This window comes from Sphaeramia orbicularis, chromosome 5 (genome assembly GCF_902148855.1).
Source record: "Sphaeramia orbicularis chromosome 5, fSphaOr1.1, whole genome shotgun sequence".
Classification (NCBI taxonomy): Eukaryota; Metazoa; Chordata; class Actinopteri; order Kurtiformes; family Apogonidae; genus Sphaeramia; species Sphaeramia orbicularis.
The window spans coordinates 45,513,021-45,530,592 of record NC_043961.1 but is presented as its reverse complement, the minus strand read 5'-3'; the positions used below and the strand labels follow the sequence as shown (position 1 = coordinate 45,530,592).

General features: G+C 35.6%; 1 protein-coding gene across 2 annotated transcripts in view; it reads right to left on the bottom strand.

Moving 5' to 3' along the window:
* Window positions 1-17,572, bottom strand: part of ergic3 (ERGIC and golgi 3) — a 43,740-nt gene that overhangs the window by 19,709 nt on the left and 6,459 nt on the right. For both annotated transcript variants that reach the window (XM_030135358.1, XM_030135359.1), the window contains exons 5-7: window positions 14,816-14,912; window positions 14,568-14,733; window positions 14,146-14,203 (exon numbers count right to left, since the gene is read on the bottom strand). In XM_030135358.1, coding sequence (XP_029991218.1) covers window positions 14,146-14,203; window positions 14,568-14,733; window positions 14,816-14,912 — 321 coding nt within the window. The remainder of the gene's footprint in view (window positions 1-14,145; window positions 14,204-14,567; window positions 14,734-14,815; window positions 14,913-17,572) is intronic.

Sequence of the window (17,572 nt, the reverse complement as noted above, 5' to 3'; positions counted from 1 at the left end):
TTAATGTTACAGTGAACGTTAGTACAAATTGCTCATTGTTGAACAGCAGTGTGTCTGTGTTGTTCCTCCGCTGTCAATGTGATGATGTCATCACACAACTAGTTGACTCGACTTCAATTTTATTGACAAATAAGTCGATCTGAAAATAACTGAAGTTACTAATGCCCTAATACAGGGGTCAGCAACCCTGGTCCTAGAGAGCCACTATCCTGCATGTTAGATGCTTCCTTCTTCCAACCCACCTGATGGTCGTTACCGGGCTTCTGCAAAGCTTGATAATAGGCTTATCATTTGAATCAGGTGTGTTGGAAGAGGGATACATCTAAAACATGCAGGATAGTGGCTCTCTAGGACCAGGGTTGCTGACCCCTGCCCTATGGGTTGGCAGAGGTATAAAACATAATATAGATGTAAACAAAAAACTAAACCAAACAATGTTTTACTAAACGTAGATATTCTTTTGAACATCTACATTTAAGTGTAGAATTAGTGTTCCTTTCTGTTTCATAAAAATGAAACACACTAAGTCTTGCTGATGTGTTTTTAATTGGTTTTAAATTTCAGAGGACTAATACAAGCTAAATTGGGTAACAGCTACATAAACAATATTAGTAAAAAGAAACCATTGCTTCTGTTAGTCTTTCTATAGGATTTGTTGAAAACTACAGAAAGAGTACATGAAAATCATCCTGACTAATCACTCACTGTAAGAGTCCCAGTGCAGCCCCAAAACATTAAAATTAGGTTGAATGTTTCAGTGCTTAAAAAGGCACAGCTGAGTACATTCAGCTGTAGTCATGTCCTCAGCACAAGTGATTCTTGTCTCTTATTTCTGCTGCTGAGCATTCAAGTATCACACCAAACACGTCAACATTTAATTTCATCCACCTGATTTCACATCATCATATCATACATCTACTGGGAGGAAACTCTCAGTAACTAACAGCTCAGACTGCAGCCATTTCTCCTCATTTTCATTTTGTTCAATAACCTACATTTTCTTATTCTACAGAGACAACAATTTGGATTGAAAATTGAGGCAATTAGCCATTATTTATGAAGGGTTTGTATAAGTAAAAAAAAAAAAAAAAAGAAACTGTGAAAAAGCCCTTGTGAACTCCTACAGCTTCAAGTGATTTCTTGAGGGGGCAGTCTAACACCTAAAGATGTTACCCTCCGGAGGACAAAAAAGGTAAGTAATTTGACATACGAGGTGTGTGAGAAGAGTTCCAGGACTGGTGACACAATAGATATATTTCAAATACAAACTACAAGTTTTCCCCTTCAAAGTAATCACCCTGGAGTATTTAACTGATCTCAGCTCTCTGCAGCCATTGAACATTTTTCCACATGCTTTTATAACTGCTGAACGAGGACCAGAAGGACTGACACATGCAAGTGTGTCAGGACATCCTTGAGCGTCTTGAAACCGAACCAGACATGTTCGGGAGAGTAATCACCGTGAGTCTTGGATCTGCGAGTACAACCTGGAGACCAAATGCTTAGAGCATTCAGTGGAAGAGTCTGATGTTGCCAAGGCCAAGGAAAGCAAGACAGTCGAAGTCCAAAGTCATGTTGATCACATTCTTCGATGTGAGGGGCATCGTCCACTGCGAGTTCTTGCCTCAGGGCCAGACGATCAAGCAGCATGTCTATAAAGAGATCCTGCGGCATTTACTTCATTCAGTGCATAAGAAGAGGCTAGAGTTGTGGCAGGACAACTCATGGCTGCTTCATCATGACAATGCACCTGCTCACAATGCCCTGATCATCCGACAGTTCTTGGCTGAGAAGAACATCAACTTGCTGAAGCAACCTCCCTACTCAACCAACCTGGCTCCGTGTGATTTTTTTCCTCTTCCCCAAGCTGAAGGGGATCATCAAGGGGACCCAATCTGAAGACCTGAATGACATCAAGATGGCCGTGACAATGGAGCTGAAGAGGATCCTGGAAGAATCCTTCCAGGAGTGCATGGAGGCGTGGCAGAGAAAGCTGGGAAAGTGCGTTAGACTCCAGGGGGATTACTTTAAAGGGAAAAACCTGGAGTTTGTAGTTTGTATTTGAAATATATCTTTTGCAACACCAGTCCTGGAACTTTTCTGACACACTTCATATCTGCACATATAAAGCAAATAATTTTTTTAACTTCAAAATCACTAAAATCATAACTTGATGAGGTTCCATTAAGGAGGAGGTTTTTTCTGGAGGCTGCTGCTAATTTCCTACTAAATCAGGTGGAGACAGTATCAAAACAGGGATGCAACAAACAATATATTTTAAAGCAACAGAGAATAAAGAAGTAGCGACAGATGGATGAAGAAACAAAATGATGGAATGTGTTACATTTAAGGTAAAACGTCTGCCAGTCAAAGCAGATTTGTAGCAGCTTTCATTGCAGAGGTGACATTTTAGATAACTGTCCTGCATGGTAACACTGAACTGTGCAATCTGTGGAGGGTTTGCTTTGGCAAACATTGTTGAATATAACCATATGTAGCTACATCCACAAAGGAACCAACATATAACTTGGGCTGAGCAATAAAACAAAAATATATTTTATACCATTTTCATCTTACACCCAGCGTGCGATTTGTCAAAAAAATAGAGGGAGGGATGTTGTTTTTTTTGTCCAAGTGTGTGTGTTGTGTGTGTGTGTGTGTGTGTGTGTGTGTGTGTGTGGGGGGGGGGGGGCAGTTATATACATGGGGTGCGGTCCATAACTAATGTAACAAACGCTGGTATGAAAGGAAAGTGAAACTTTACATACTTACAATGTCCAACTCTCGGGTTCTATTCCTCTATTATGCAGTGGATCTTACGTGAAATTTTCACACCTTCTAACCTGTATCCACTGCTCTATGGGCCCTCTACAAATGCTGAGCCCTGTGAATTTGTCACATTTACCTCCCTTTATGGTGCTCCAGTGCATGGGGATGTTAACGAATTCTGAGACTGCCGACAGTTCGGTTCAGGTGAATGTTAGTGCCAGTAATGGAGGATATAGGTATAAGAAAATTGTCACAACCTCAATTGGCTGGTTGTCCCCCCCAAGAATGAAATTCATTGACAGAAGTAGGGATGTAAACACCAGACGGGATGTTGAACCCCCCCCCCCCATTCCCCCCAACAAATCGCACCCTGCTTACACCCCCCAATTATTTATTAAAAAAAAAAAAAAATCACAAAATTTTAATTCAACCATCAGATTGTACACTGCACCTCTCCTAGTGGTAAAAACGTGGGTCATTCCACCTCAATTCAACGGGTTTAGAAAAAAATTCCTGCTCAACCATCTTGGATTTGCTTCAAATTTTTACCATGTGAAGTTCAACCATGAAAACTAGCCCAGTCAAAATTTCAGACCGATATATCAAATGTATCCAAAGAAAAAAATTCTTGAAGGTACCCCCCCTCCTTGCCGTTTTTGGTGCATTTCGTGATCGTCTTAAAATGCCGCAAAGTTTAAAGTGCAATATCTCAGTAAGTTTTCTAGCTAAATGCATGAAATTTTCAGTAAAGGAAGACTACCACATATAGCTTGCATATGTCTATTCTCAATAACATTGTCTTTATTGGGACTGTGGTATGACCTTGTGAAATCTGGAAAATAAACTTGAAACTTTTACGAACCCCTATATTTATTGACCAATTAAACACAAACCAAATAAGATATATTGCAAATAATTACACATCCTTTTACATAAGTATATAGAGTAATCAGATCAGCATTTATTAATGGGTATGATCCTTTTTTGTTGTTGTTTTTGTCATAATAAAATCACAAAATAACATTTTTTATTAATTTTCACTTTCAAGTACCACAGGTATGACAAGGAGTACCAACCAAAAGAACTTATTTTCTGAAAGACCATCACATATGCTTACAAAATGTAAAATTTCATGATGGTTCTAGGATTCTAACCTACAAAAAAATATTTTTGAAATAACACATTATGGAATTTCGCGATTGTGTTTCATGCCAGTTTTTTTTCAAACCACAACAAATATGAGTCTTATTTTGCATATCTCATGTATTGTAAACCACTTATTCTTCATCAATTACCAGTGAGCTGATGATGTCACCAATACATGTATCTACTGAATGAGTCTGGACACTGATGTTGGACACTAAAGCAGTGATGGCTTTTTCAGCAGTCTTAGTTCCATGCACTATTGGAGATCATCTGGGTCTCGAAGACCAATGTCATAAGTTGGATTATGTACACAAACTTAAAGTGTGAGTATATACATGATTTCTGGGAGGGGGTCATTCTTTTTTTTTCTAGTTATGGTAACATTGCAATATTTTGTCATGATATTCACATATAATTCCAAATTATTTTACACAGTCCCATGAAACTGAGCAAGGTTGAAGAACTCACAGCTGAAGATCAGGAACTTCTGAAAAACAGATGTGAATTGCAACAAATATCGTCTGAAGCAAACATATGGTTGTTTGTAAAATAATTTGGAATTATATGTGAATATCATGACAAAATATTGAACCAAACTCATTCAGTAGATACATGTATTGGTGACATCATCAGCTCACTGGTAATTGATGAAGAATAAGTGGTTTACAATACATGAGATATGCAAAATAATCATATTTGTTGTGGTTTGAAAAAAAACTGGCATGAAACACAATCGCGAAATTCCATAATGTGTTGATATATCAAAAATTTATTAAGTAATGTAAGATATACTCTTTAAATATAAATAAAGCTTTTAACCATTAAAACAATGTATGTTCACTTTTGTACGAAACAAAAAAAATCTTTGAATGCAAATAAGTGTACTATAAATTCAAGTATGTTTCCTTTTGTCAACAAATAGTGCACTGGAATTAAACTGCTCTAGACTTGCCATAGAACTGGAGCAATAAAAAAAAAAACTCACGTAAAGTGCAAATTATAAATTAAAGTATGTTCAGTGTAGTATGAAACATAGTAAATTCAGTGGCATGCCGTGAGGTTTCAGTTAGGTTAATATGGGAGTTGCAGCGTTAAGAGATTCGGAGACTGAAGATTGCATTGCAGAGGAAGTTGTAGACGGAGTTTTTTTTATGTGTTTTAGTTTTTCATAAGATTATGATAAAGGTCGCGGTGGTTAAACTTTAGATGATTAAAAAGGTTTGCTGTGTTACCGGTCGGTGCGGACACAACTACGAAACACTTTTTGCACGTAATGGGTTTTTGCTCTTCATCAAACCCAAAGTGATTCCACACAATTGAATTTGACTTGCCTTTTTTGTTTACCAAGCACTTCTGCTGCGATTCTCCTGCTATTTTTCCAGAACGCTGGGTACAACTTTCCTCTTGGGGTGGACCTGCCGGCTGGCTGGCAGCTGTAGCTTAGAGGGTGGCGGGGCAGAGCAGCTCATGGTAGCTTGCGTGCACGTGAATTAAACAACTCAAAATTACCGAGGTGAAGTTAACAGCGGGTTGGATATTCGACGGACATTCAAAACCCGTCGCCTTAGGGACTATCAATAAATTACTGCTCTAAATGTTTTTCTTCAATACCTTCTTAGTCGTGTGACCCAGAGACTCCATATCAGTCTCAAATTATTAGTATAAAGAGGACCTTTAGGAAACACCACTTAATATTTCTTTCCAGTCTATATTAATATTTTTTATGAATATTATTCATATTTTTTAATAAAAAAGTCTCTTTTTCTTCAATACCTTCTTAGTCATGTGACCCAGAGACTCCAAATCAGTCTCAAATTATTAGAATAAAGAGGACCTTTAGGAAACACCACTTAATATTTCTCTCCAGTCTATATTAATATTTTTTATGAATATTATTCGTATTTTTTAATAAAAATTTCTGTTTTTCTTCAATAGCTTCTCAGTCATGTGACCCAGAGACTCCAAACCAGTCTCAAATTATTATTATAAAGAGGACCTTTAGGAAACATCACTTAATATTTCTTTCCAGTCTATATTAATATTTTTATGAATATTATTCATATTTTTTAATAAAAATGTCTGTTTTTCTTCAATAGCTTCTCAGTCATGTGACCCAGAGACTCCAAATCAGTCTCAAATTATTATAATAAAGAGGACCTTTAGGAAACACCACTTAATATTTCTTTCAAGTCTATATTAATATTTTTTATGAATATTATTCATATTTTTTAATAAAAAAGTCTCTTTTTCTTCAATAGCTTCTCAGTCATGTGACCAAGAGACTCCAAATCAGTCTCAAATTATTATAACAAAGAGGACCTTTAGGAAACACCACTTAATATTTCTTTCCAGTCTATATTAATATTTTTTATGAATATTATTCATATTTTTTAATAAAAATGTCTGTTTTTCTTCAATAGCTTCTCAGTCATTCATATTTTTAGATAAAAAATGTCATATAAATGTCATTATAAATATAAATGTCATTCATAAAAAATAATATAGACTGGAGAGAAATATTAAGTGGTGTTTCCTAAAGGTCCTCTTTATTCTAATAATTTGAGACTGATTTGGAGTCTCTGGGTGACATGACTGAGAAGCTATTGAAGAAAAAGAGACATTTTTATTAAAAAAATATGAATAATATTCATAAAAACTATTAATATAGACTGGAAAGAAATATTAAGTGGTGTTTCCTAAAGGCCCTCTTTATTATAATAATTTGAGACTGATTTGGAGTCTCTGGGTCACATGACTGAGAAGCTATTGAAAAAAACCAGACATTTTTTGTAAAAAATATTAATAATATTCATAAAAAATATTAATAAAGACTGGAGAGAAATATTAAGTGGTGTTTCCTAAAGGTCCTCTGTATTATAATAATGTGAGACTGATTTGCCGTCTCTGGGTCACATGACTGAGAAGCTATTGAAAAAAACCAGACATTTTTTGTAAAAAATATGAATAATATTCATAAAAAAATATTAATATACACTGGAGAGAAATATTAAGTGGTGTTTCCTTAAGGTCATCCTTATTCTAATAATTTGAGACTGATTTCGAATCTCTTTAGGAAACACCACTTAATATTTCTTTCCAGTCTATATTAAAATTTTTTATGAATATTATTCATATTTTTTAATAAAAATGTCTGTTTTTCTTCAACAGCTTCTCAGTCATGTGACCCAGAGACTCCAAATCAATCTCAAATTATTATAATGAAGAGGACATTTAGGAAACACCACTTAATATTTCTTTCCAGTCTATATTAATATTTTTTATGAATATTATTCATATTTTTTTAATAAACATGTCTTTTTCTTCAATAGCTTCTTAGTCATGTGACCCAGAGACTCCAAATCAGTCTCAAATTATTATTAATGAAGAGGACCTTTAGGAAACACCACTTAATATTTCTTTCCAGTCTATATTAATATTTTTTATGAATATTATTCATATTTTTTAATAAAAATGTCACTTTTTCTTCAATAGCTTCTTAGTCATGTGACCCAGAGACTCCAAATCAGTCTCAAATTATTAGAATAAAGAAGACCTTTAGGAAACACCACTTAATATTTCTTTCCAGTCTATATTAATATTTTTATGAATATTATTCATATTTTTTTAAAATAAAAATGTCTTTTTCTTCAATAGCTTCTTAGTCATGTGACCCAGAGACTCCAAATCAGTCTCAAATTATTATAATAAAGAGGACCTTTAGGAAACACCACTTAATATTTCTCTCCAGTCTATATTAATATTTTTTATGAATATTATTCGTATTTTTTAATAAAAATGTCTCTTTTTCTTCAATAGCTTCTCAGTCATGTGACCCAGAGACTCCAAATCAGTCTCAAATTATTATAATAAAGAGGACCTTTAGGAAACACCACTTAATATTTCTTTCCAGTCTATATTAAAAAATTTTTATGAATATTATTCATATTTTTTAATAAAAATGTCTCTTTTTCTTCAATAGCTTCTCAGTCATGTGACCCAGAGACTCCAAATCAGTCTCAAATTATTAGAATAAAGATGACCTTTAGGAAACACCACTTAATATTTCTCTCCAGTCTATATTAATATTTTTTATGAATATTATTCATATTTTTTAATAAAAATGTCTGTTTTTCTTCAATAGCTTCTCAGTCATGTGACCCAGAGACTCCAAATCAATCTCAAATTATTATAATGAAGAGGACATTTAGGAAACACCACTTAATATTTCTTTCCAGTCTATATTAATATTTTTTATGAATATTATTCATATTTTTTTAATAAACATGTCTTTTTCATCAATAGCTTCTTAGTCATGTGACCCAGAGACTCCAAATAAGTCTCAAATTATTAGAATAAAGAAGACCTTTAGGAAACACCACTTAATATTTCTTTCCAGTCTATATTAATATTTTTATGAATATTATTCATATTTTTTTAGTAAAAATGTCTCTTTTTCTTCAATAGCTTCTCAGTCATGTGGCCCAGAGATTCCAAATCAGTCTCAAATTATTAGAATAACGATGACCTTTAGGAAACACCACTTAATATTTCTCTCCAGTGTATATTAATATTTTTTATTAATATTATTCATATTTTTTACAAAAAATGTCTGGTTTTTTTCAATAGCTTCTCAGTCATGTGAACCAGAGACGGCAAATCAGTCTCACATTATTATAATACAGAGGACCTTTAGGAAACACCACTTAATATTTCTCTCCAGTCTTTATTAATATTTTTTATGAATATTATTCATATTTTTTACAAAAAATGTCTGGTTTTTTTCAATAGCTTCTCAGTTATGTGACCCAGAGACTCCAAATCAGTCTCAAATTATTATAATAAAGAGGACCTTTAGGAAACACCCCTTAATATTTCTCTCCAGTCTATATTAATATTTTTTATGAATATTATTCATATTTTTTAAATAAAAATGTCTCTTTTTCTTCAATAGCTTCTCAGTCATGTCACCCAGAGACTCCAAATCAGTCTCAAATTATTAGAATAAAGAGGACCTTTAGGAAACACCACTTAATATTTCTCTCCCGTCTATATTATTTTTTATGAATGACATTTATATTTATAATGACATTTATATGACATTTTTATCTAAAAATATGAATGACTGAGAAGCTATTGAAGAAAAACAGACATTTTTATTAAAAAATATGAATAATATTCATAAAAAATATTAATATAGACTGGAAAGAAATATTACGTGGTGTTTCCTAAAGGTCCTCTTTGTTATAATAATTTGAGACTGATTTGGAGTCTCTGGGTCACATGACTGAGAAGCTATTGAAGAAAAAGAGACATTTTTATTAAAAAATATGAATAATATTCATAAAAATTTTTAATATAGACTGGAAAGAAATATTAAGTGGTGTTTCCTAAAGGTCCTCTTTATTATAATAATTTGAGACTGATTTGGAGTCTCTGGGTCACATGACTGAGAAGCTATTGAAGAAAAACAGACATTTTTATTAAAAAATATGAATAATATTCATAAAAAATTTTAATATAGACTAGAAAGAAATATTAAGTGGTGTTTCCTAAAGGTCCTCTTTATTCTAATAATTTGAGACTGATTTGGAGTCTCTGGGTCACATGACTGAGAAGCTATTGAAGAAAAACAGACATTTTTATTAAAAAATATGAATAATATTCATAAAAAATATTAATATAGACTGGAAAGAAATATTAAGTGATGTTTCCTAAAGGTCCTCTTTATTATAATAATTTGAGACTTATTTGGAGTCTCTGGGTCACATGACTGAGAAGCTATTGAAGAAAAAGACACATTTTTATTAAAAAATATGAATAATATTCATAAAAAATATTAATAAAGACTGGAAAGAAATATTAAGTGGTGTTTCTTAAAGGTCCTCTTTATTCTAATAATTTGAGACTGATTTGGAGTCTCTGGGTCACATGACTGAGAAGCTATTGAAAAAAAAAGAGACTTTTTTATTTATTAAAAAATATGAATAATATTCATAAAAATATTAATATAGACTGGAAAGAAATATTAAGCTGTGTTTCCTAAAGGTCCTCTTTATTATAATAATTTGAGACTGATTTGGAGTCTCTGGGTCACATGACTGAGAAGCTATTGAAAAAAAACAGACATTTTTATTTAAAAAATATGAATAATATTCATAAAAAATATTAATATAGACTGGAGATAAATATTAAGTGGTGTTTCCTAAAGGTCCTCTTTATTCTAATAATTTGAGACCGATTTGGAGTCTCTGGGTCACATGACTGAGAAGCTATTGAAGAAAAACATTTGTATTAAAAAATATGAATAATATTCATAAAAAATATTAATATACATTGGAGATAAATATTAAGTGGTCTTTCCTAAAGGTCCTCTTTATTATAATAATTTGAGACTGATTTGGAGTCTCTGGGTCACATGACTGAGAAGCTATTGAAGAAAAACAGACATTTTTATTAAAAAATATGAATAATAGTCATAAAAATATTAATATAGACTGGAAAGAAATATTAAGTGGTGTTTCCTAAAGGTCCTCTTTATTATAATAATTTGAGACTGATTTGGAGTCTCTGGGTCACATGACTGAGAAGGTATTGAAGAAAAACATTTAGAGCAGTAATTTATTCATAGTCCCTAAGGCGACGGGTTTTGAATGTCCGTCGAATATCCAACCCGCTGCTAACTTCACCTCGGTCTCAAAATTAATAATCGTTTTTTCTCGATTACATAATTTTTGTAATCGTTGCGTGTAATAATCGAAATCGTAATTGAATTTCGATTATTTGCACAGCCCTATGTAAAAGGATGTGTAATTATTTGCAATATATCATATTTGGTTTGTGTTTAATTGGTCAATAAATATAGGGGTTCGTAAAAGTTTCAAGTTTATTTTCCAGATTTCACAAGGTCATACCACAGTCCCAATAAAGACAATGTTATTGAGAATAGACATATGCAATCTATATGTGGTAGTCATCCTTTGCTGAAAATTTCATGCATTTAGCTAGAAAACTTACTGAGATATTGCACTCTAAAATTTGCTACATTTTAAGACAATCGCGAGATGCACCAAAAACGGCAAGAGGGGTACCCTGTTCATGAATTTTTTTCTTCAAATATATTTGATATATCAATCTGAAATTTTGGCTGAGGTGTTTTTTAGTGTTGAACTTTACATGGTAAAAATTTCAAGCAAATCTAAGATGGTTGAGCAGGAGGCACTTGCTCAATTGAGGTGGAATGACCCATGTGTCACATTTGAAAATAATCAGGTGAACAGTCTATGAGAAATGGGTGTGCGAAAAATGATGAATGGACAGATGGACGGAATTCATTGACTGTGATAAACATAATGTGCTTCACACTATTAAAGGTGGGGTCCGAGATCTTAGAAAAATGGTTTGAGCAAGCTACATTTTGAAAATACTCAGTTCAAAAGTCCAAACCCTTTTCTTCAGACATCCCCCCAAAGCCACGCCTCCAGAGTACTGGAACACGTAATGCTTGTTCCCGAGGGTTCACGAGCGCTGCACAGCAACAATTCGCCAGCTGAGGCTCCGGCTTCATCCCCGGCTCCGTTCCCATACGGTCCCAACTCCCGTACGGTCTGGCTCTGACGCCAGCTACGGCCCCGACCCTGGCTGAGGCTCTGTCCCCGGCTCGGGCTCTGACGCCAGCTTCGGCCTCTGACGCCAGCTTCGGCCTCAGCCCCAGCTCCAACCCCAGCTGAGGTTGAGGCTCCGGCTCGTGGATCCATGCATACCTCATTCAGCCTCCCCCAACCCCCCCCCACTCTTACAGAACCACTCCAGTTCATACCTATGTGACTAACGTTACATTTACTACTTATTTATGTTAGTGACAAAACAGTTTGCCGGTGAACTTTCCATCCTAATATAACTAATGTAGCCAAGCTCTGGCTCTGTTTCCTGTACAAGTGCTTCAAGCCTCTGAGAACGCACGATTCATGCTTGAAGAGGGGTACGCGCAGAGGGGGGAGGGGCGAATGGTAGTTGAGTTTGACAGACATATCACCGTTCAATCACTTCGAGTGGGCGCTCGAAATGATTGGATGGTGTTTTTTCAGACCTGTGCATTCCACAGGTGACTAATTTTTTTTTTTATTTCTCTGTTAGAGCATTTAATTAATTAGTTGTAATCAGGATGTGAAGGGGATTTTAAGCAATATAGTAAAAAATGCTTCAGGAAAACATCTCAGACCCCACCTTTAATACCCCTTGGCCAAATATAGTGTAACATTCTGTTGAAAGTTATTGCTCTATAATTTAGATTAGATTGTCTCTGTGTAAAACTTATTGCATACATATTTATATTTGAAAGTGCTCAGATATTATAACTGCACAAGGCACAAGGCCATATGACCTTGAAAAAGTATGTCAAAGTGACCTATTTTCAAAAGGCTTCTGCTCCATGCCAAGATGCATCCAGAGTATAAATATGGTGCCAATATCTCAATGCATTCTTCAGATAATGCAATTATGTCGTTGAATGGACAGACAGATGGAAGGACGGACAGACAGACGACAAAATGATCACAATATCCCTTCAGCCACAAGTTGGCAGAGAGGTAAAAATTACAATCAATGTCTGTAAGCAATACCATCTGATATAATTTTATAATTTTCATCCTGCCAACATTTATGGACATGACACCCAAGTACTACATAAATCTTACACAATTCCTGTCCGTCTGTCCTAGAAGAGGGGGTCCTCCATTTTGTTTTTCCTGGGGTTTCTTTCAGTTTTAACCTTTTATTGATGGCCTAGGGACATATTATTATTATTATTATTATTATTATTATTATACAAGGGTCACATTGTACATGCCGTAAAGGCAAAAGAAAAAGGCTAAGTTAAAAGATTTGGGCACAATTTAAAAAAAGATCTCGGCCTTCTTGTATATAAAGTATACAGAAATGTAATTTTACTGCAACACTACACTCAAACAAACATGCAAAGAGAAATGTTTCTGTGCCCTCTGGTGATGGCCCTATGATGATTAAAGCCCCAAAGCTAATTTCACTCAGTGTTTCAGTACGACTGTCTGTGTTCAGCTTTAAATGAATAAATGTAATGACTGATCACATTTGAAGCTTCAAATTCACAAAATACTGAGAAACTTTTGCAGCTCACTAACTGGTCAGTTGATGAGAGAACATCTCGGTAATACAGCAATATGTCATTGGAACCAAACTCTGGACCTGACATCGAGTAATTAAGTTGGCGCCCTGAAACAAAATCTTTCCTGCTAACTAAGCTATTTTAAATTTAGAATTTTTCTATAGAGCCTATATTATGTACTACGTTTTAGCATTCACTGGAAGATAATCTGAATTTTATTCATTAAATCATGAGTTTAGTATTTTGGTCAGGGTAGGTAAAGGCCCACATGTTTTGCAAAGCACTAATATTGTTTCCTTTGGCTCAGTGTGAAACCCTGAAGCTTCATCTGCCATCAATAGTGCAGCTGTGAGCTGTGATGAATAAATGTGTCAGTGAGTATGAATAGATGACAGATTGAGGAATGAACAGAATGAAAGAAAAATGCCACTCAAATGTTTCTGAACACTCTTTATTATGCCACTGTGCTGTAAATTAGGGATGCACTGACTGTGAAATTCCAGGCTAATTTACACTGATGTTTAAGTGTCATTTTAACAGATAGCCCATACTAATACTGATGTTATTTTCTGTTTGTTTTTGTTACATTTTCACTTTTTTGTGGTAGTGATACAAAGAAATTTTCATTTTCAAAAATGTTGATGTTTTATAGTTTTTAACACCTTCATAGCACTATATTGGAATGAGCACAAAATCAATTATATTCATTTTTGCAACAACAATATAACAGATAAAGATGGACAGCTGCCATTAATGAAATGAGATTTTAGTCAGTCAACAGAATTAACTGAATTTGTGGTAAGGGTTGACCAGTCTACAAATATATTTTTTCCAGTTAAAAGAAGTCTGTTTTTTTGTGTTTCATGTCCCAAAAACTAAGTACACATTTTTCATTTAGAGGTTTAGAGGTTGGTTGATTTTTCTATGTTTTCTCTTTTCCAGTTATAAAAAAGTGTGAGGAGAAACACTGAGCCACTCTAATTTTAATGACATTCTAATTTAAAAAAGCACCAGAAAACAATAAAAAAGGGTGTCCAAAAAACTCAGAGAGGCTGCATCTGTAAAAACACTGGATGAACAGCAGGTCTTACCATGAACATGTGACTGCTGAAAACTTTTGCCTGGAGCAAAGTGGAAATTTCCTGCCACCTACAATAAGAGGGGGAGAGGGAAAATAGTCCAATTTTATAACTGACACTCAGGAACATATGGATAAATGGGACTATGAGTGGTAATGACACGAAAACCAAGACATTTGAGCGTTAAGAGCTGTTGTGCTCAAAACGTATGTTCTCTTCAAGCAAGACTACATTTCAATGAGATAACAGTGGAGCGCTACAGAATAGTCCAATAAGACAAACTGAATTACCGATACACAGTCAATACTCTTCGTAAATGAATTCATTGTTGGGGTACAGAAAATCTGTGGACTGGTTAGGGGCCGGTGTACTGCTTCTTTAATCAGCTAGATGTAATTTTTGTATATGATAACCACATAGGAGAAGTGAATCACCTTGTTGACCTCTAGGAAGCCATAAACTTGGCAGCCTTCATTCTTCTGCTCCTGCATCTTCTGCGTAAAGCCCTCCCTCTTACATTGCTCGATCGTATCTGCACTTTTGAATGCCCAGCCTCGCCGTCGGTACGCCTCCCGCACATCATCACAGGTGTTACAGCATCTGTACCAACAAGTAGCGGGATCAGTACGTACCTACTGACTAACAAAAACACAAAGAAAAAGCAGTGATGACAGTGTCTTACTTGAGATCATCAGTCTCAGCTCCATAGCAGCTCTCACATCTGTTAGGGTCCAGTGTGCTTGGGTCAAACACTTCCCCATCATCTGCTTTACCGAGCTCTGCACAACAAAGCACAAAGCTGTATCATTATCCATCAATCAACACAAGCAGTTCACTTACACCAATTCACCCCAAAGGAGAATTTTTTGTACAATTTTTTAAACTCATGAATAATATTTTTAATAACTAATATCGGGGGGGGGGGGGGGGGGGGTCCCTACTACACAAGGGACCTAAATCCATAAACCCCATGGAGAAGCACTGTAATGCAGTTGTAGGTAACTCCAGTCATTGGGGCCAGTATCCTGCATGTTTACCTCCGCCAAGGAGGTTATGTTTTTGCCAGGGTTTGTTTGTTTGTTTGTTTGTTTGTTTGTCTGTCTGTCTGTCTGTCTGTCTGTTTGTCTGTCCGTTAGTGTGCAACATAACTCAAAAAGTTATGGACAGATTTGGATGAAATTTTCAGGGTTTGTTGGAAATGGGATAAGGAAGAAATGATTAAATTTTGGTGGTGATCGGGGGTGGGGGGGCCCACAGGGGGGGCCACTGATTGTTAGTGTGCAACATAACTCAAAAAGTTATGGACAGATTTGGATGAAATTTTCAGGGTTTGTTGGAAATGGGATAAGGAAGAAATGATTAAATTTTGGTGGTGATCGGGGGGGGGGGGGGGGGGGGGGGGGGGGGGGGGGCATGGGGGGGGGGGGGCACTGATCGTTAGTGTGCAACATAACTCAAAAAGTTATGGACAGATTTGGATGAAATTTTCAGGGTTTGTTGGAAATGGGATAAGGAAGAAATGATTAAATTTTGGTGGTATTCGGGGGCGGGGGGGCCCACGGGGGGGCCCACTGATCAGCCTTGGCGGAGGTCTGCGCTCTCCGAGTGCTTCTAGTTTCATTCATTCATTCTTCTCTTCTCAGGTTGATTACCTGTCTCTGCTTGGAGGTACAACACCTGGTGACTCGGTCAGACGAATTATGCAAAAGATCGGAACCAATGCCCTGTGGGCAAACTGCAGTTTGAAGGGTTGCAAGGGGAAAAAAAAAAATTCCAGGACTTGGCGATATATCCAGTCATAGTCAGTAAGTTTTTTTTAATTATAGTTTTTATGTTTCTACTCACCTAACTGCAATCTTTTGAGACCAAACAAAGACCTTTTAACTTTTGATGACTCTATATGACTGATGGACATAAACAAACCATCAGTGAGAACAGTGCCTATTTGTACATGACACACACAAAAAAAAAATCTGTGCTCAGGCAGAAAACTCGAGGCCTGTATTTATGTGCCATGGCACATGGTGCACCGCATGACCAGAACTCAGTGCACAGGGGCACTGCTTTGACGGCAAAGCTTTGGTGTCTTGGTGACAAGATAGGTGTGCATTTGAGATCAAGGTGAGATACAAGTCGGTGTATTAGCAGCTAGGACTGACCTCTACAGCTGCCTAGAAACACTCAGGAATACTTGTACTTTTACTACTGCTCATTTCTACTAGTACTACCACTACTACATTAGCACTTTTCTTTTAATTTGTTTAAGACATGAAGAAATGAATGGCTTTCTCTTTAAATTAAATGGGTTGATCTGTAGATATTCAAACTTCTACATCTATTTCAGTTGTTTTGCCTACTGCTTATAATTCTTCACTTAGTGGCTCAGGTACTTCAAGTACTGTTCTATCATCAGCTACAGATGAAGCCATCTTGAATTGCCTGTTTTGAAGATGGCCGTTCCTTGATAGATCCTTGGCATAACACTTTGAGCCAAAATCAACCTCTGTTTGTCTTTATCTTTAGAGGCCTGCCAGAAGAACCACTCCAAGACCCTGCAGAAGGCAATTGAAAGCTGTGCATCAGATACCCTCAGATATGCTCCCCACAGAAGGACTGAGGTCTGTGTGATGCATTTGTTTCATTGGGAAAAAATGATATGCCTTTAATTACACAGTAAATACTGGAAATAACTAATAATTGTAATAGCATTACAATGACTGTACTATATAATATTCAGGTAAACAAAACAGTCAAATAATGGCATGGCCTCTTCGTGCTGGCTTTAGCTATGGATATAGTAAGTTGCTAGGTTTGTTGTATGTGAACAAAGTGAGCCTGTGTGGGGAGTTGCACAGTTATTTGACTCTGCTTTGTTTACTTGAATATAATATTATCCAGTACTTACCAGTACCAGTCACTGTAATAGTATCACTAGATATAAAATCTATTTTACTTTGAAATTACTTAATTATATCCAGTAACTGCTGTGTAATTAGTGGCACTATAATTTAAAGGTTTACCAAAGAGACTATTGATAATTTTCAAATTATTGTTATTACCTCCGCCAAGGAGGTTATGTTTTGCCAGGGTTTGTTTGTCTGTTTGTTTGTTTGTTTGTTTGTTTGTCTGACCGTTAGTGTGCAACATAACTCAAAAAGTTATGGACAGATTTGGATGAAATTTTCAGGGTTTGTTGGAAATGGGATAAGGAAGAAATAATTAAATTTTGGTGGTGATCGGGGGGGGGGGCACTGATCAGCCTTGGCGGAGGTCTGCGCTCTCCGAGTGCTTCTAGTTTAGATATTTCCCTCGTCCAGAACACCTGGTTCAATTAATGATCAGATCATCATCAAGCTCTGCAGAAGCGAAATAACAATATAAGGGCTTCCAGGTGTGCTGGAAGATGGAAATATCTAAAACATGCAGGACACTTGCCCTC